We start from the raw sequence: 20,017 nt of genomic DNA, 5'->3' as shown, positions 1-20,017 counted from the left end.
TACATTCATTCTTGTTTTGAGGAATCTTTTTTCCCCTTCCCTGTATTTAAATATTGTGGTTTACAAAGTTGTTCATGATACATTACTTCCAAGCAATCAATATTCCAATACCAATCCCACCACCAGTGTGACCTTCCCTCCATTATTGTCCACATTTCCCTGAACCAGTGGTGATTCCCAAGGTTTTTCCCTTAGCAGGCACAAAATAATTTATTTTGTACTGCTTGTTCAACTAAATATCTAATGTAATTATCAAAAAAAAATACTGTTGTGCAAAAAAATTGTGAAAATTGTTATATCCCACAGTGGGGACATTGTCTTTGAGGGTTTTACTAAACTGTTGTTGCTAGTTGAGACTGCTATGTTAATGTTTCTGTTTATTGAGATTAGTCGACTTCTATGTTACTTTCCCATTTAATTTGTTATACTTCTACTGAGATGTCGGTGTTGTAGAGTTTGGAAGTGATACACTTCAGAAACTCTAGAATATTTAACTGGGTAGTGAGTTTACATAGCAGTGGGTATGCAATATGGTGTAGTTTCTGGTGCTTCTGAAAGTATGGGGAGTCGAGGGAGGCTGCCCACTCCATTCTGAGAAGATTCTAGAGTTCTCAGCCTGAAGACTGGTGTACTTGACGCTTTTGGCAGCTTGACATCTCTGCAGAGCTCAATCATGAGTCAATGGAATAGGGCTGATGGCACAGCATTGTGCCCCCTGTAGGGGCAGCTACTGGGGCTTCAGCAGGTAAGAACTCTGCCAGGCCCCCTCCCAAGGGCTCCCTAGAGTTTTCAGATGGGAGACCAGTGTATCCATGAATTTTTGTGACTAGTTGATCTCTTTTGATGTTTAATCATGAGTCTGTAAAACCGAGCTTACATAGGGAGATTGTGGGATGTGGGTGTGGCTGTTGGGGCTTGTAGATGTATTGGGGTGGGGGGATATGGAGGCTGCCTGCCCCACTGTGAGAAGACTCAAGACCTCAGAGTTCTCACTCTGAAAACCAGTGTACCTGAAGTTTATGGCAATTAGGCATTTCTGCAGAGCTTAGTCATAAGGCCGTGGAGTTGAATAGTTAGCATGGCAGCAGCTGTGAGGTGTCAAGAAATCTTTTGGTTTCTTCTTTGATTTCCTTTTTTGACCCAGTTTTTATTTAGCAGTAAGCTGTTTAGTTTCCAAGGCTGGTCTAAGAATATTTAACAATTTTTTTTTTTTTTTTTGCTTTTTGGGTCACACCCAGCTATGCACAGGGGTTACTCCTGGCTCATGCACTCAGGAATTACTACTGGCAATGCTCAGGGGACCATATGGGATGCTGGTAATCTAACCTGGGTCAAACCCATATGTGGCAAATGCCCTACCCGCTGTGCTATAGCTCCAGCCCCTAATAATTATTATAATAATAAGCCTCTAATAATTATTATAATAATAAAAACACTTTGTACAGAATATACAAATTCTTTTCAAAGAAAGACAAGTATGATTAGAAAAGAATGGCCATGATTTATAAATGAATAAAATAAAAGTAATTTAAATTATAAGCAACTTGTATAAAATTTAGGTCGGTGAGAAGTTGAACATTGCTTACTTTTTATTAATCCATGTAGCCATCATATGCGTATGGATCTAGAGTGTCTTTAAAATGATATTATTTTTATTCCACAGTATGGTATATTAATAAATGTTCCCCAAATATTTTGCTTCCTTAATACTTTTCTAAAAAAGATACAGATATGTGTCTATTTCATAAGAAAACAGAGTAATGTATTGTGTAAACACACAAAAAATAAAAGGGCCGGCGGTCAGGCTGTTTCCCCACTCCACGGAGGTCGATGGTGATGGTCAGGCGAAGGAAGGAAAGGAGGCCAAGCTGGTTGGTCTTAGCAGCCGTTTATTACATGGAAGAGATGTATGTCATGGAGGCCTCAGGAATCCTCAAGCACGTGCGCCTTTGTTCTCTCAGCTTCTGTCCTCAGCCCCATCTTCCCAGGTTCTCTGATGCATGTGTCCCCCAAAGAGCCCTGAAATCTCCCTTATATAGATCATAGTACCTCTAAAGGGCGCAATATAGTGATGTCATCAAAAGGAGTTACAGAAAGAACACTGAGGCAAAACATACATTGTTTCTTTACATCTGCAGGCCAGTAATCCTGGCCTCACCTTTTTACAAGCTACAAGCACTTAGATTAGCACAACAAAGACCAGTCTGCTAGAGCTTGGAATCTACATCTCCAAAATCAGCCAGCCTGCAGCCAGGTATCTACATCCCAAAGACCAGGCCTGGTTTAGCACCTGGGATCTGTATACCTAAGGCCAGCTAGGTTCCTGTGAGATAAGAGAAACTACCTCAATATACTGAAATCATTTACTGAAGGCAGTTTGAAGGGGAGAAAACAGTCTCATCCAAGCTGGTCAGGACACACAGGAAAACTGCTTCTAGGACGTGTTTCTCCTCTCCTTGTCCAACCAACATATAAGCATGCATAATATTAATCATTTTGTATGGACACAGTAAGAAATACTTTGAGCTTATAGAATTGCTCTCCTAGGGTCATCTCGATCTCAGACTGCAGTGCTCAGGCCAGATATCTTTCCTATTCCTAGCATCAGGGTCCTAGTCTCGTCGTTACTTTTGGATCATGACAGCATTTGCCTATGATCAAACTCTTAACATAGTTAAGAATCGTGGCACCTTGGCCTGGCCCATTGTGATGCCAGGGTAGCACATAACGTACAGGCTTGCCCTGGTTCCATCCAGTCCCACGTTGGGACCCTGCCCTTGGGGTGCTAGGAAGTGAGGGCAACTGAGGCTTAAGTTGAGAAGGCAGATGCCCAGGAGTGAATAATATTCAAAGCCAATCAATTCCTAAGTTACAAAGCATATTAATTGTCTTCCTGTATCTATACAAAAGGACATTGCATTAAAGTAAACTGCTCAAAAGACATAAGGAGAGGAGAAAGGCAATATTAACTGACAGTACAGCTTCACTGTCTAAGAAGGATGAGACCTTACAAATTGGTTGGGGAAGAGAGCATAGAAGTGGTGACAGACTGACAAAGTAATGGGAGTGACTCGGGAGCACTGTGATGGGTACAATCTGATAAACCTAAGCTCCGTGTACTCTAACAATGTATAACTTTTAAAAAAGAAATGTCTTATTTTTAATGATAATACAACAAATCCTGTGTTTTCCTATTGAAAGGTCAACATGATTGTGTGACTATAATCAACAACTTCTTTCCGAGAGAGAGACTGGATTATTACACTAAACCCCAGGGACTGGATAAAGAGCCGAAACTTCCCCCCAAACTGGCAGGCCCGCTGCACAAAATTATCACTACAACAAACCTTCATCCTGTCAAGGTAGTATATTTATTATACTTGTATTTATTTTGTATTTATATTTATTTTTTATTTACTATATTTGCTTTTTGATTTAAGTACTGCTTCAGAGTTGACAAGATGAGATTATCAGCATTTTGCATTGGGTTTTATAGAGGTACACCTTCCAATAGTAGGGCTCTGTTGCCCAGTTGATACAGTGAAGAAGTACTCATGGTTAAAGCTTGCAGTGGCTAAAGGACACAAACTAGTTTAGGATGTAAGATAGGCAGAGAAATGGGTTTAACTGAAGCTTTACATCCACTTCATCTCCTGGGCTGTTCTGTACCATTAATGATGCTAGTGACTATGGCTCTAGTGACTGTCAGTGGCTGAGGCCTGCTCTCAGGGGGAAAGTGCAACTTTCTACAAGTAGCAAGAGAGATGACTCCCTTTAGGTCAAGACTGTTCCCTGGAGAAGGAGACAGCTCAGAGTTCACATGGCAGCCGGGCCCCAGCACACAGATCTTGTAAAGAATATCTTGGTGGCACTCTAATAAGCATCTAAACATCTTCTACCATAATTATCCTTTCAGAAAATGTTTTGAAATATAGTCATGAATACTTTTTTTAAGTGCAGGTGGTGATTTGATGCATTTAAGTTAAACAGTTCATCCATTAGTTGTGCAAATCACATAGTTTTCCTGCCTTTTAAAACTTTTTGTTGTTTTGGCTCGGATTCACACCTAGCAGAGTTCAGGATGTACTCCTGGCTCTGCATTCAGGAATCACTCTTGGTGAAACTCAGGGGACCATACGTGGTGCTGGGGATTGAATTTGAGTTGAACACAGGCAAGGCAAGTGCCCTACTCCATGAGCTATATCTTCAGCCTCTTAAAAACTTTTAAGTTGTTTGAGCTACTGTGATCTAGAAAACCATTAATGATGATTTCCCATGTATGTAATTCCAATATTATATCCAATACCAATGTACCCGTCTCCCTCTCCATCACAGCTTTTCAAACTTGAGGTAGACCAACTAGATGTTCAGTGACTTAACTGGGAAACTTTAAGAGCTGTTCTGCACTATTTTTGTAATATTATATCTTCTTTTGTTTACAAGTAATTTTTTTTAATAATGTAGGAGTACTGCTACTTGTTCAGTCATTGATTAAGCTGATTGAATTGGGCATGAACTCCACATTACTCTTTTATTTCATTGTATCGTGAGATATAGTTATGAAGCTTTCATATTTGAGATTCAGCCATAGAATGATGGAACACCTATCCTTTCACCAGTGCATATTTTCCACCACAAATGTCCCAAGTATTCTTCCCCCACCCCATCCCAGTCCTCACCCTGCCTCTATGACAGACAATTCCCCCCCTACTCTCTCTCTCTCATTTTGGGCATTATGTTTTGCTCGAATTTTCCCACCACCATTCAAGCCTACCTTCCGGGGGCAGATGCTGGATAATAAATTTTCCATAGTTCATTTCGAATATCATGAGAGCTCGTACACTGTGATTGCAAATGTAAATTTCTAGATTGTAAATGGTTGGGTTTCAGTGACATCTCTGTATGGCACTAATCCATTTGGGGATTCAGTTGGGAGTCTCTGGGCCAGGACTGTTTGTGCACTAAGATGACTTCCAGAAGCAAATTGTGGGCATGACAACCAGTCTTCTGGGCAGGTGGTGAACTGGGGAGGGACAGCCCAGGTCCTCTGCCACCATGCGGCCTTGAGATTTAGTCCTGAACCCACATACTTGACCTTGCTTGTGGAAGCTCTTGGTCACTGGGGTTCCATCTGGAGTAGGCGGGGTGACTGCACCTGTTCCATCTAGGGTGCCCCGGTGATACTGGCTCAGTATGGAGCCTATAGAGATCTCTAGTACCGTAGTGTCTTCTGGGACTTGCTGCTGTATCTCTGGGCCAGGGCTGTTGATGTGCTAAGATGTACAAATAATTTTTTAAATTATTAATTTAAATGAGCATAATTTCTTCAGTGAATTGTCACAGAAAATTTCACAAGTGGTGTATTGATTATGTCCTTTTTTAAAAGTTTAATTTCTGCCATAAGACTTCATTTATGATATATAGATTTGATGACATTTCAGAACCAATTGACGATCAATATAGGGTATTATAAAATAATGAAATATAGTTCCTTGTTAAAAATTTAACTCCAGCTGTATCACCCTATTTAGAATTCCTGGACTGACATCTTACATGGTACCCTACTGATATCAGGAGTAGCATAGCACATTGAATGAGGTATGAAGTAGAAGGCAACCCATCTCAATTAAAAAAAAATATATATATATGTGTGTGTATACATATATATAACATATATAATATATATTATGTATATGAACACAAGGTCAACTTGTAACAATATGTTAGTAATCTCTTATGCAGGGGCTTAATGGCCCAGGTTGTATAACAATCTTCACACCCTTTCCTCTATGGAAACTTTTGCAGATCATTTTTAGTGGATTAGTCACAAAAAGCAATCCAAAATAAATTATTTAGGGCCTGCTTTGGGGGAAAGCTTGGGTGGTGGTGGTGGGAAAATTTGAAATAATGGTGGTGGGAAGGTGTAATGGTGTCGGTATTGGTGTTGGAATACTGAATGTAATACATTATTGTGAACAGCTTTATAAAAATAAAATAGAATTTTAAATTAAATAATTAATTAATTAAATTATAAGAACTTAAAAAAGAAATGTATTTCCTAATATGTCTATTACAAAGGAACAATCTATGCAATATACAGGTGCCATTAAAATAAACAGAAGGTTCTTATATCAGGAACTTTTGAAGACTAACACTTACTAAAAATGCAACTTCCAAAATATGTAGTCTTAATGAGTTTATTGATGCATACTCTCAAAGAGCCCGGCAAGCTACCGAGAGTATCTCGCCCGCACGGCAAAGCCTGGCAATGGCAAGCTCCCCGTGACATATTCGATATGCCAAACACAGTAACAAGTGTCACAATGAAGGCGTTACTGGGCCCGCTCCAGCAAATCAAAGAACAACGGGAGGACCGTGATCGTGACCTTGCATACATTCTGAAGCTTAAGAAGCAAGCACACCAACAAAAACACCTGTAGTAATATGATCCTTCACTCAAATTAATTAATTTTATTTAATTATTTATTGTTATTTTGCTTGTTTGAGTGCCACACTCAGCTCACGGCTGAACTCCTGGCTCTGCACTCAGGAATTACACCTCTTGGAGGCTGATATGGGGTTCCCAGGATTGAACTTGGGTTGTCCATATGTAAGGCAAGTGCCCTACTCTTTCTTCAATCCCATCCCCAGATTAATCTTCTGGGTTTTTAATAGAAGTAACTAGCAGATTCTTTGCCAAAAAACAAATAGGTAGCCAGAGAGATAGTACAGCAGGCCGGGCTGTGGCCTTGCAATCAGAAATTCAGTCACTGGCATACCATGTGTCCCACAAACCTTGCCAGGAGTTATCCCCAAGACCAGAGCCAAGAGTAAGCTCTGAGAATCACTGGGTGTGGTCCCCCCAAAAAAAAACAAAACAAAAGAAACCTAAAAAATTAAATACAGGTAAATGGAATCTTTCTGTTTGTTTGTCCAAGTTACTGATAGGATGGCATTTAATGTGACACTGTAGCACTATTTGTCTTTGTCTGCTCATGCTGCCATTAAAAACAAGAAACCAAGAAACTCACCATAGGTGGTGGCTTAAGTAACAGAATTAACTTTCTCACTGCTCTGAAACCTGAGAAGTCTGATGAAATGCTGGCTGGTTTGATTTCTGCTGAAGACTCTCTTCCTCGCTTAAGGAGAGCCACCCTCTTCCAGTGACCTTGCTTGGCAGAATCAGCAGTGTTGTGTTTCTTCTTCTACACTAATTCTACTACAGCAGAATCCACTCTGATGATATCATTTAATCTTAATTACCTCCTTTTCTATCTCCAAATATATTTACTTCAGGAGTTAGGTGCCCAGCATTTAAATTTTACGATTCAGTCCATATGTAACTTTTTTACTATATCAATATATAATCATAGTTAATAATGATAGAACATAGATAATTAAGAAGTCCCGAGTTGTTAGTAGTTATTGTCTTTGTTTTATAATTTACTTAATTGTATGTTTGTATAATGAACTCTGTTCATTATATTATGTTTTAATATGAACTCTGTTGCACAACTGGTTCTCTCTGACATTCCAACAGAATGTTAGCAAATGTGATCCTAGCAGAAGATTGAAAAGCACTTGCTTTCTGTTTTCCTTCTTGCATGATCAGCCTGTTCATTCAATTATCTACCAAATTATAAGAAGCATTGTTGCATTAATCCAAAAGTGGACATATATGATAGCAGAGGAAAGCTTAAATGTTTCATTGTCCCAGCCATCAGCCAAGAACAGCTGCCTCAACTGAAGTGTCTGAAATTAGCCCACAGATCTGTGAGGGAAGTCAACCAAGATGCAAAGAATGTCTGGCACAGACACGCTAAAATTGTCACCCACATGAACCTAAATAATGCAAAACAACTGGGCTCAAATATGCTAGTGTAAACTGGAAAATGGCACAAACTAGTGCTTTCAGTGACAGAAGCATGATGAAGATTAGTGGATGTTACAGAAAAGCATAAACAAGTTCCAGATAGGAGAGAATCCTAGAACTCAAGTCCTCATACTTGAGCCATGTGCTCAATGACACTCTATTATGACATTTCCTGCCCCACCTCAGTGACCAAATAATCAAATGTAAATGTAGCAGCAAGCTGCAAAGGTTGTTACATGACATGTTTTGCATATGAAAAAATATTAAGAATCAGAGTAATTTATCCACAGTATCAGTCAGGATTCACCAGAAGTAGAAATGGGGATAGAGATTTAGTAAAGAACAAGCTTATGCAGTTTTGAGAACTGACCAAGCAAATCTGAAATTCTTAAGGCAAACTATTAGGAAAGACCAACTAGAACTCTTAAATTTAAACTAAAGTAACAGTCCACATGCAGAGTATTTACTTTCCAGGGAGGCTTTAGGCCCTGCCCTTCTTTGACTTTTCAAATGATTGTATCAGACCTACCTAAGATATCTAGAATAGTCTTTTTATTTTTGTGAGGGGTGGGTGATATGGGGTGGGGGACACACTCAGAGATCTTCACTCAGGAATCACTGCTGACCATGCTGTGGGGACCATATGGGATGCGGGGATTGAACCTGAATCTGCTGTATGTGATGCTGAGTAGGGCTTGTGCAAGACTAACCTTAACCTTTGTACTGTCTCTTGGATTCAAGTTCAGTTAACATCTGTCACTATGGCCACCTTTTTCTATGTGGTGACTTTGAAATGTGCAACACAGTATTATTAAGCATAGTCCCATATTATATATTGCATCTCAGTGTTACTTTTTATTTAAAAACTTGAGCTGTACAAAGTAAACATGGAATTTGTTTCTTGATTCTGACTTTATTTGAACACTTAATATTTTACCTAATATCCTGAAAGAATCAGTAGAGGCAATATTTGTGATCCTAAGTGAAACAGAAAGAAATCCAGCTGTGCATCCTATGTTGTGGGTTTTTTTTAAAATGGAGATTATACAGGGTTTAGAATTTCACTATCACTGTCTTCCCGTTGTTCATCAATTTGCTCAAGTGGGCCTAGTAATGTCTCCATTGTGAGACTTGTTTTTACTATTTTTGGTATATCAAGTAAGTCACATTAGCTTGCCAGGCTTTGCTGTGATGGCGGGATACTCTCTGTAGCTCACCGGGCTCTTCGAGAGGGGCTGAGGAATCGAACTCAAGTTGCTGGTGTCAGCTGTGTGCAAATCAAACGCCCTACCCACTGTGCTACAGCTCCAGCCCTACAAAATATTCAGCCTCTTGTGTGTCTCCTGCCAGCACCTGCAGGAGACTTTCCTTCATGGTGCTCCTTGGTACTTCTTCTCTTGGGCTGGGTTGGGAGAAAGGATTTTCCTGGGAGCACCATATTTCTCAGTGTAGAGAATGTGTGGGGTTTTCTCTTAATGTCCTTCCTCTAACCTGAACCTTATTGGATACTCTAACTTAGAAATGAAGACTTTCTTTGTATATTTCTGATTCGCTCTCTTTTATATCTTTCTGTGTCTCTGGAGATTGCCACAATCTCAATTATTTCAATAATTGAGCCTGTGGAGTAACTTGATATTTCCATGGAACCTAGTCTCTCAGGGTTAAATGTCCTAAGAATTGCTGCACCTCTAATTACCTTTAAAGGTGTGTTTTTGGAGTAAATTTGATTATAGCCTATTTTTACAGAAAATAATTTCTGCAGTTCTACAAACTGGAACATTTTGCATTTTATTTTTAGAGAATTTGGCCTTACAAAGTAAAAAGTCTGTGATTATAGTACATTTCTTCAAACCAGTAATGCTTTTCATAGGTATAATTGAACCCTCATGTTTTAAAAGGTATAAATTCCTTTGTATCCATAATCAGTTTAAAAATTTTGAAGTCGTTTCTTTGGTGCCACATTTCATTGCTTTTCTCCTTTTCAAGTTAACATAGGCCTTCTTAAAATAGGTTATAGAAAGTAATTAACAGTCTATAAAAATCAAAGATCTTTTAAAATAAGCACAGAAATATTTGCCATAGTTCACCAAACACAACTGCAGTTGTTTGGAGGCTAAATGGCTGCTATAGCAATCAGGATGCTTGTTTTCAAAAGGGACTTGGGGAATTGTGCTGCTGCCCAGAATATAGAAACTCTAAAGGAGAAAAACAGAATCACAGGAAAAATGACAGCAAAGTTGGAAAAGCTTTGTAAGTAGTCAGGAGACAGATATATACAAGTGATCCTGTCCCTGATCAAGAATGTAAATTTTGAGACTAGAATTGTAGTGATAGTAGTTTTTAAAATGGGATTTAAAAAATGTTTGATGCAATTTGCCAATGTATAATTTTTAGCGTAGTAGTTTCTGGGTGAGCTGAGATAATCTGGCTTTATGAGTATTACCGGGTGTGCCCACAAGATCCTGTAGCACCAAGTGCCCAAATTTAAAATGCATAAAAATAAATAAAGCTGGCCAGGGAACTAGTCCAGTGAGTATGGTGCTTATTTTACATGTGTTTGACCCAGGTTCCGTCACTGATTCTACATATGATTCCCAGAGCTCCTCTAACAGTGAGCACTGAGCACAGAGTTAGGAGTAAGCCCTGAACATTGCTGTGCATTTACCAACCTCCCATTAAAGAAATGAAATTAAATTTAAAATTATGAGTAGGGATTATATTATTTAGGATATATGGGAACAAGTACTATTTCTCAAACCTTGAGCCTAGAGGATGTGCTGTGTAGTATTAAAGACATGGTGTAGCACGGAAACTTTTGTTCCATCTCAGAAATATACTCTTGTGTGTATAATAATTTAGAATTTTTAAAACTAAATTTATTTTTATTAATATAGCATAAACTTATAAGGGAATAAATGTTTATATGTTTTAGGGGTATAATGTTAACACACAATGTCCACCAAAAGTGACATTTGTGTATTCTACGATCTGGGTTCTATTTGAGGTTCTTTTTTGGGGGGGTCACACCCAAAAAATCCAGCAATGCACAAGGGTTACTCCTTGCTTTGCACTCAAGAATTACTCCTGGCAGTGCTTGGGAGACCATATGGGATGCTGGGAATTGAACCCTGGTGAGCTGCATGCAAGGCAAACGCCCTACCCACTGTCCGATAGCTCCAGCCCCCTATTTGAGTTTTTGAAAAGAATTCTTACTTTTAAGGTTAAGCTCCTATGCTTTGATTAAAAATTATATATATTTAATAAGGAGAAAACAGCTTTAAATGATTGTAGTTAACAATAGAAGCACATAATCTTGGACCCAGGGAGAATCCAACAATCAGGTGCTTGCCTTGCACACAGATAACCCCACTTTGATCTCCAGCACTTCATGTGATCTTCTGAGCCCAAAAGGAATGATCCCTGAGGTCAGAGCCAGGAGTCATCTCTGAGCACCCACCCCCCAAAAAAAATCTATTACAAGTTAATTTGTTTTTGTTTGGGGGTCATACCTAGTCCTTGAGTAAATTTTTGATATGTCATGGAAGAGAAAGTTATGACTTATCTCAGCAAGCTTACATGTGAGGAGCTTTATTATATAGTCTAATAATTTGTTATTAAGTGCTATATTTTAAGTACAACTCTAGGTTATGTATTAGTCTGGCAGCATCAAAAATAATATAAGTAATATTTTGATAACATTTGACCAACATTGAATTTCTCAGTAGAATGTCAGGCATGTATTTTATTAAGTTAAGAAATTTTCTTTCCTCATACTTAAGAAGAGGAACTAATTCATGAAATGTGTTACCTGTTGTTCCTAAATATTCATATTACCAGAAAAATAGTACAGAGATTAAAGTGCTTGCCTTGCACTTGGCTGACCTGGTTTGAATCTTGGTACAGCATATGGGTCCCTGGGCACAATCAGGAGTGATCCTTGAGTACAGAGTGAGGAGTAAGCCTTAAGTACTGCCAAGTGTGGCCAAAACCACTCCCCCCAAAAATCCAAAGCATATTATCTAAGATAGATATTTAGCTATAACATCTTAGATTAATAAGTGCTCCTCATTTCTGCTTTGGTCATGTAGTTATGTCCATGTTATGTACATATTTATGTACTTGTTTTGTCCTCACGGAAATTCTTTTGGAGGTTCATACCCAGTGATACTGAGGGATTATTCCTGTCTCTGTGCTCTGGGATCACTCCTGGCGGGACATGGGGGACTACATGGGATGCCAGAGATTGAACCTGTGTAGGTCTCGAGCAAGAGAAGCACCAAATACACTGCAGTAACATGCCACCACCTCCTTTTGTAACTACCCTTTGTAAGTCAATAAAAAGCAGCTTATTCTATAACAAAGCCAACCAAAAATATTCCTGATTATACTAAATTTGAGCTTAATTTGTGCATAAATGGGATATGTGTAACTCATAATGCACCAAATACTCTAATTTTTGTCCTAGTAAGGCTATTTCTGCTTTCCTCTTTGACCTAGTCTCATTACCATAGGAGATTAGAGGCATATTAGGAAAATTTCCACAGAGAATGCAGTTAATTGGAAAGTAATTCATCTTTTATTTTTAGGCTTCTTTCTGTGAAATCTCATTTTCTTATCATTAATAAGATTTAATGAGAACTTTAGTTCCTCTAGCCATGATATTCGAAAGCACAATAATGTTAACTAAAATCAGTGATTGTTCAGCGATTGGAGTCTGTATTTGTGAAAGGAATATCATCACATCTCTAGTAAAATTGCTTTTAGAAAAGAATAAAAGCATGACTCTGAGTGAACACCTGATGTAACTAGATGTCAGATAATGTGATGATTTTGATATAAAGGACAAGAAAATTTGGGCTGGAGTGATAATACAGTAAATAAGGTATTTGCCTTGCAGGCAGTTGACCCAGGTTTGATCCCTGGGATCCCAGAGGATCCCTGAGCGCAGAGCCTAAAGTAAGCTCTGAGCACTGCTGAATATAGCCCCCAAACAACAATAGCAAAAAGAGAGATTTCATATTTTCATGGTCTCTCTCTCTCTGTCTTTGTCGCTGCCTGCCTGTTTGTCTATATTTCTCTCTCTCTCTCTCTCTCTCTCTCTCCCCCCCCCCCTTTTCCCCTCTTATTTGCCAGCCACACCTGGTGATGATCAGGGTTACTGTGGGCTCTGTACTCAGGAATTACTCCTGGCTGTGCTCAGGGGACCTTTTGGGATGCTGAGGGTCAAATTCGGCTCAGTCATGTGCAAGGCAAGTTTCCCTGCTAGTCGTACTTATCACCTCAGGCTAATGGTCTTTCTCTTTATATATTAGTTTTATAACTGATGGCAATTTGAACTCTAACTTGAAGTAGCATCATAGACACAATGACTCTGAAAAGACTGTATTGGGTAATCTCTTCAAATCAGTTCTAAAAATTGCTTATATTATACATGGAAAAATTCATTCAAAAATGTCTAAGTTATCTGAAATTTCTTCTAGATCGTGATGCTCATAAATGAGAATCCTCTGCTAGCAGAAGAGGCAGCTCTGAATAAATGCTACAAAGTGATGGATCTGATTTGTGAAAAATGTATGAAGCAAAGAGACATGAATGAAGTATTGGCTATGAAAATGCATTACATCAGTTGTATCTTTCAGAAATGCATTAACTTCGTGAAAGATGGAGAAAACAAACTGGACGTTTTGATCAAATGGTATATATAATATTATCATGTGATGCATAAAATATACTTAAATGAATATCTCATAATAAAAGCATTATGAATTTAATGATCACACATTTAGCAGCCATTATTTAGTCTTTAAGAAACAAGAAGTAACATATACTTACATCGGGTAGCTGTTCAGTTCTTTACTCTTTTCAGTGCTTTTGTCACCCCCCATTTACTAAGTGATGATTAATCTAATGTTTGGAGAGGTTAAACAGTGTATGCAAGATCATACTGCTTAGAAGGTACCTCAAGTTTTTATTTGAGGATAGGTGTGCTGTGCCATAGGTTGCAGCTTTGAATCCATTGTGACACATCTATGTCTCTGTCACTGTATTTGGGGGAGTTGTGTTACTTTGTAATCTTACCAGGGATTAGAAAAGTAAATTGGATAGAACCCGGGTCAGCCACTTGCAAGGCAAATACCCTTAGTTTTACTCAAAAAAGTGAACAAAGTCAGAAACAAGTAAGAATTCATCCTTTGTCCAAGTAACCAATTTGGTAACAACTAGCTAATCTGATACCATGTTTAATGTATTTTATGGCATTGATCACTTTTATAAAGTCCAGCCAGGGCTCCTAAACAAAAAAAGGCAAAAAAAAAAAATAAAAAGATTTTACCTAATTTGCAGGTAGACCAGTAATTTGAATTGAATTGATCATCGTGGTATGAAAAAACAATAAAATTCTTTTCATTGTTTGTTTGTTTGTTTTGATGCACAGGGGTTATTCCTGGCTCATGCACTCAGGAATTACTCCTGGCGGTGCTTGGGAGACCATATGGGATGCTGGGAATCGAACCTGTGCCGGCAGCATGCAAGGCAAATGCCCTACCTGCTGTGCTATCTCTCCAGCGCCCAAAACAATAAAATTCTTAACTAGCAAAAAATAAACTAGACATTCATGAGTTTAGCTGAGAGGAAATGCTTAAGGATTTAATTCATTAACCTTAAAAAAATATGAATCTTCCAGGCTTTTGAAAGGCCGTGGGTCTGATGGTTTTCCAGTGTATCAAGAGAAGATCATTAGAGAAAGTATCAGAAAATTCCCTTACTGTGAAGCTACACTCCTCCAGCAGCTGGTGCGAAGCATTGCTCCTGTTGAAATTGTAAGACTCATTGTAAATATGTTAACTCTATAAGTAAAACCAAATTAATGTATTTTTGTAATACCTAAAGGTGAGTTTTCTTACATTCTATAAAAATAATGTAAATTATTTTATATATAATGTCTCTAGTTTTAAATCCTTCTTACTCAAGAACATTTAGAGAAATCACTTTCGAATAATATATTTTATGATGTAGTATATGATGTAGTATATATAAATTGTAGATATTTTAGTAATCTTTCATGAGTAATTTAAGCATCTAACATGATTTTAAAACATAGATGCTGGTCTGTGAACTGGTGCTTAAAGACACATTGTTTTGCTGTTCTGCATTATATGCTTCTTGCAATCTGGTGGATTCATTAACAGTATTCCACTCTGTGGAATGAGTGCTACTGAAGTAATATGTAATGTGATATTTTGGCAACAGTAACCATTTCTGTTGGGGCAGTATATCCAATGTCAAGTCAAGTGTGGGCCACTGGAGGTACAGACATTGTTTGATGGTGCATCCAAGTGTGAGTTAACAATGCCATGTGCTGGCATGCATATTTTATATAAATTACATATTGCCCTTTTGATGCTTAAGTAACATTTCATAAGATACTCCTGCTTTCTCAATTTTGAATAGGTTTCTGTTCACCTTATCTATATCAGTCATGCTTTTTTAAAAAATATGTATATTATATATTCAGATCCTTTATCAACCATTGTCTATTAGGCAAAAAATATCTAGCTTTGTCTCTCCTTCTGGCTATTCCAGTTATTCTCAGCCATCTGTAGACTATTATACTTGTTTACACTTCCTCAGTATGAAAAATCAGTGCTATAAATGGCTCCCAGCTACTCCTTTATAAACTGAGATTTTACCTATTGAAAACCATGAACTAAACAAGAATGATCTGAGCAAAGAAGATAATCTCCTAATATTTACACAGAGTTCTGCACGAGAGCTTTCTGAGGTCTTACATATTTAGTTATACCTTTCAAAAAATATTTGGCTGTTTGGTATTTAAGCTTTTGGAAGATTAAAGATAGCAAATTATGAGGGTGGTTGATCAGTTATGAATGTTTGGCTGTACATATTAAAGCTTAAACAAACACAAATTAAATTGATAGGGATTTATTTAGATGTACTCAGAAGCCTAAAGGGAAGCAGACCAGATCTGGCAGAGTGGCTCAAAATGAACTAGAGAGACTACATACTACATCCCCTATATTCCAGCCCCCAAATAATCTACCCAAATTCTACTCCTGAAGCAAAATCTACTTTCAGGAATAGATTTCCCCACTCATTTTCTCTGACCCAGACTGATTGAGTGCTCCTCTAAGAAAGAGGAAAGGGGTATCTAACTGGAACACAGTTATATGTTCACCCAAGAGCCTCACTGCCTGAGCCATATCATCACTCTCAGCAGCACGAACTTTTATGGAATGGCTGACATTTGGTTTGTCTAAATACTGCTGCTCTAAACAAAATCACTCTTCTGTTCATGAGGAAGTTGACAGAATAAATGAAAAACTTTACCTATAATGCCTGTGGTTGTAATTCAGCAGTTAGCCACCATTTACTACCTGATGGACTTCATTATTCTGCAAGTTCATTAACCTCAGAAGCATTACTAACATTTTCCTGGAACTCCTGCTGTGAGGATCCCCTGGGGTGTTTTCTATCAGTGCTGGGCCCTCCTGCAGGTTTTGATTCCTTCCGCCCAGTGTCTACCTCCGTTATCGCCAGTCACAAAGCTCAGTGGGAGGTCTGAGGCCCATGCAAAAGGAATAAAGAATGTTGCTATCAGCTTTATAACAGATTGTACTCCGAAAAAATTTGCTCTAGTTAACTGTGCAATTTGACTTTTGGACAACCAACTAATGTCTCTCCTTTTAGAATATACATAATGAAACCTTTTTGTTTCAGGCTAAATATCTTGCCCTGGAGGAGTTCTGGTAGCCAAATTCTTACTGAATTAGAGGCAAAATTTTGCAAAATAGAAGCTCCTGTTACCCAACAGGTTCCTTAAAGGTTCAGAGCTATACCATCTTCGCCCACCTCCCCCCCCAAGCAATTAACAGTTACGCTGCCCAAAAAATATCCTTTAGTTTTGACTATAGTTACATTTAAGAAAATTTAGTTTGTTTTAAATTTCACAAAAGTCCCCTTTGGGGGAAGATTTTAAACATGTCTCCGACACTTTTGTGGGGAAAATGTTTTTGAGCAACAAAAAATTGATTGTTCTATAGTCTGTTGACTTTACCATACTCTGTTGATTTGTGGATCAACAATCTTTTTGAGGTAACTACTTTACAGAAGTATAAATGTTTTCATGTCTTAGGGATAAAGTGTTACATCTTATACTCACCACCTTAAAGGAAAAAAAGAAGTTACTTTTTATTGTAATTTTAAATATAAACAATTCTCAAACTTTAATATGACTCAGACTTCTCTAGAGATGTTAGTAATAATGTAGGTGAATAGATCACATCCTTAAAAGTATTGATTTGGGGCCAGGGAGATAGCTGAGTGGGTTGAGCAATTGCTTTGCATATAGAAGACCATGCTGCTATGGTTCCTCAGCACTATGTGTTGCTAAGTTAGGAGGTTTGGGGTGGGAGTGTGGAAACTGAATTTTATTAATTTCTCTGATATATAGCAGCATTTGAGCACAACTGCCACAGAACTTTTTTCCCAATAAAATTATTAACTCAAATATGTAGTATCGGCTTGCTCTTCATGCCCATGTTCTCCCTGGGACACATATCTTGCTTGGATTTCTTTGTCTTTGCTTGAGTTTTCCACTTTGGAGAAGACTGAGCTCTCTCTTGTACATGCACTTCTGCCTCTCTCTCTCCTCATGTCCTCTAAACAAGAATCAAAACTATCTTGCTTTTAACTATTTACTTAAAAAAACAAGCTAGTATATATGAGATGAATGTATCATACACTTTTTTCCACCATTATACTGTCCTCATTCCAAGAGTCTTTTCAAGACCTTAGTATGAATGTAAAGTAGAAGACAACCAATCTCAATTAAGAAAATATAAAGACACAAGGTTTAACCAGTAACATGTTAGTAATCTCGTTTGCAAGAGCTTAATGGCTCCAGAGTGAGATAAAACAATATTCACACACCTTCTAAGAAAATATTTTTGATCATTTTTAGCAACATAAAATAAATTATTCAGAGCTTGCTATAGGGGTAGGCTTGAGGGGTGGTCTAGAAAATTGGAAATAATGGTGGTATGAATGTGCATTGATGGTGGGATTTGTGTTGGAATATTGAATGTGATAAACCATGAACAACTTTATAAAAATAAATAAAATTTAAAACAAACAAATAAAAAAAACTTCAACATGAAAGGAAACCCATCATTATTTTTGAAAGGAGCATGACTGTTTCAAAATTAGAGTTACATTTCTGGGGGTTTCTGGTGCCTCTCAAGTGAAGCTCAGGGACACTGGGAAGTGAGTGATGGCCAGTCAGGTAGTTGGCTCAATGCGAGGTTCAGAGGAATAGGTGCTCCGAAGGTCCTGTGGTGTCGAGGATTAACCAGGCCACCCTGACAGTACTTAGGGCCTGTCAGGCCTACACCCAGCAGTGGTCAGGTACAATGTGATACTGGGGTGGGCTGCATGCAAGGCATGCACCTTCAACACAGTACTGTCTTCAAGCTCAGAAATAATTTATTTTTTCTCACTCATTTTCTTATTAGGTTTTCAAATTCTCATTAAGGAATTGTGACTTACACACTTACCGATTGTAAAGTTGATTTTTAGACATATGATCTTTTAGCACCAATCCCACTACCAGTGTCAAATAAGTAACTTTTAACATAATTCTTAAATGTTTGAATGTTTTTCTTGACATTTTCTTTTGTTTTTTGTTTTTGTTTTTTGAACTATATCTAGTGGTGTTTAGGGGATTGCGCCCAGGTTGGCCACATGCAAGGCAAATGCCCTGCGTACTGTACTATCACTACTTGATATAAATATTGGAAGTACAGTTATTTATAATATTTTTAATAGCAGGTTTCTTGCAAATGTTCCAACACCAAACCCTCCACCAAGGTGTCTTCTTCCATCCATTGTCTTGGGTTCCCCTCCCAACATCTCTCCCTCATCATCAGCATCAACCCTCCAACATTGTCCCTCCAAACCACCACCACTGGTAAACATAGTTCTGTTAACAGTTTTGGGTTCTATTATCTTGACTATCTGGTATTCCTAAGAGATAAACAGACAGATAGATGGACGGACAGATAGACAGACAGATAGATAGGTATATTTGGGGATCACACCTAGCTGTAATCAAGACGTAATATTAGCTCTGTGCTCAGGGATCATTCCTGGCAGGTCTCGGGGGACCACATAGAGTACCAGGGATTGAACCCAACTCATATGCATGCAAGGCAAGTTCCCTGCCCACTTAGCATCTCTTCCCCTCTAAAGGATATATTTTTTAAAATTTTTATTAGTGAAACACCATGAGGTACAGTTGTATGTAGACTTACAAATTTTTGTGCTTGGGTTTCAGTTATACAATGATCGAGTATCCATCCCTCCACCAGTACCCATTCTCCACCACTACTAATTCCAGTATCCCTCCCACACCCCAGCCACCCATCTCACCCTGCCTCTATGGCAGGGCACTCCTCTCTGTTCTCTGTCTCCTTTTGGGTGCTGTGGTTTGCAAAAGATGAATTGAGTGGCAATCATACTCGGTCTGTAGTCTACTCTCAGCCTGCATTTCCCATCCTGGGTGGATCTTCCCAACATCTAAGGGATATTCTTAAGGTAGTTATATATATACACTCAGTAAGATAATATCAAAACAATGGTTTAGGTTTTATTGATTTTGGGGCCACAGTGGTGGTACTCTGGGGCTATTCCCAGCTTAGTTTATAGTGGTCAGTCCCAGTGGTGCTAAGGGATTGTGTGATGCTGAGAACTAAATGCAGACTTCCACACAGAAAGCTTGTGCTCCTGTGCTGAAGAGATAGTATAGTGGGTAGCGTGCTTGCCTTACATGTGATTGAACCAGATTTGATCCCTAGCATCCAATATGGTCCCATGAGCCACACCAGATATGATCCTTGAGTTCAAAGCCAGGAGTGAGCCCTGAGCAACAAAGGGTATGGCCCCAAAACAAACAGTAAAAGAAAGCATGTGCTCCAGTCCATAAATTATGTCCCTGTCTGGAACAACTATTCTTAGAAGAAAATATGCAAATATTTAAATTTTGAAAATCGGCAACATTTTACTTGGAAATTTGAAAAAGTCAGAAAGAACTGGTAAAATATATGTTAGCTAGTTAGTTACCCATATTAT

The 20,017-nt window shown here is 38.3% G+C and overlaps 1 protein-coding gene across 1 annotated transcript in view; it reads left to right on the top strand.

Moving 5' to 3' along the window:
* ANKMY2 (ankyrin repeat and MYND domain containing 2) overlaps positions 1–20,017 on the top strand; it is a 48,499-nt gene that overhangs the window by 19,958 nt on the left and 8,524 nt on the right. Inside the window, exons 5-7 of the mRNA XM_056118085.1 lie at positions 3,202–3,362; positions 13,354–13,568; positions 14,556–14,691. Of these exons, the coding sequence (XP_055974060.1) occupies positions 3,202–3,362; positions 13,354–13,568; positions 14,556–14,691 (512 nt within the window). The remainder of the gene's footprint in view (positions 1–3,201; positions 3,363–13,353; positions 13,569–14,555; positions 14,692–20,017) is intronic.

This window comes from Sorex fumeus, unplaced genomic scaffold, assembly GCF_029834395.1.
Source record: "Sorex fumeus unplaced genomic scaffold, SorFum_2.1 ptg000037l, whole genome shotgun sequence".
Classification (NCBI taxonomy): Eukaryota; Metazoa; Chordata; class Mammalia; order Eulipotyphla; family Soricidae; genus Sorex; species Sorex fumeus.
This window is presented reverse-complemented; position numbering and strand designations above follow the sequence as displayed.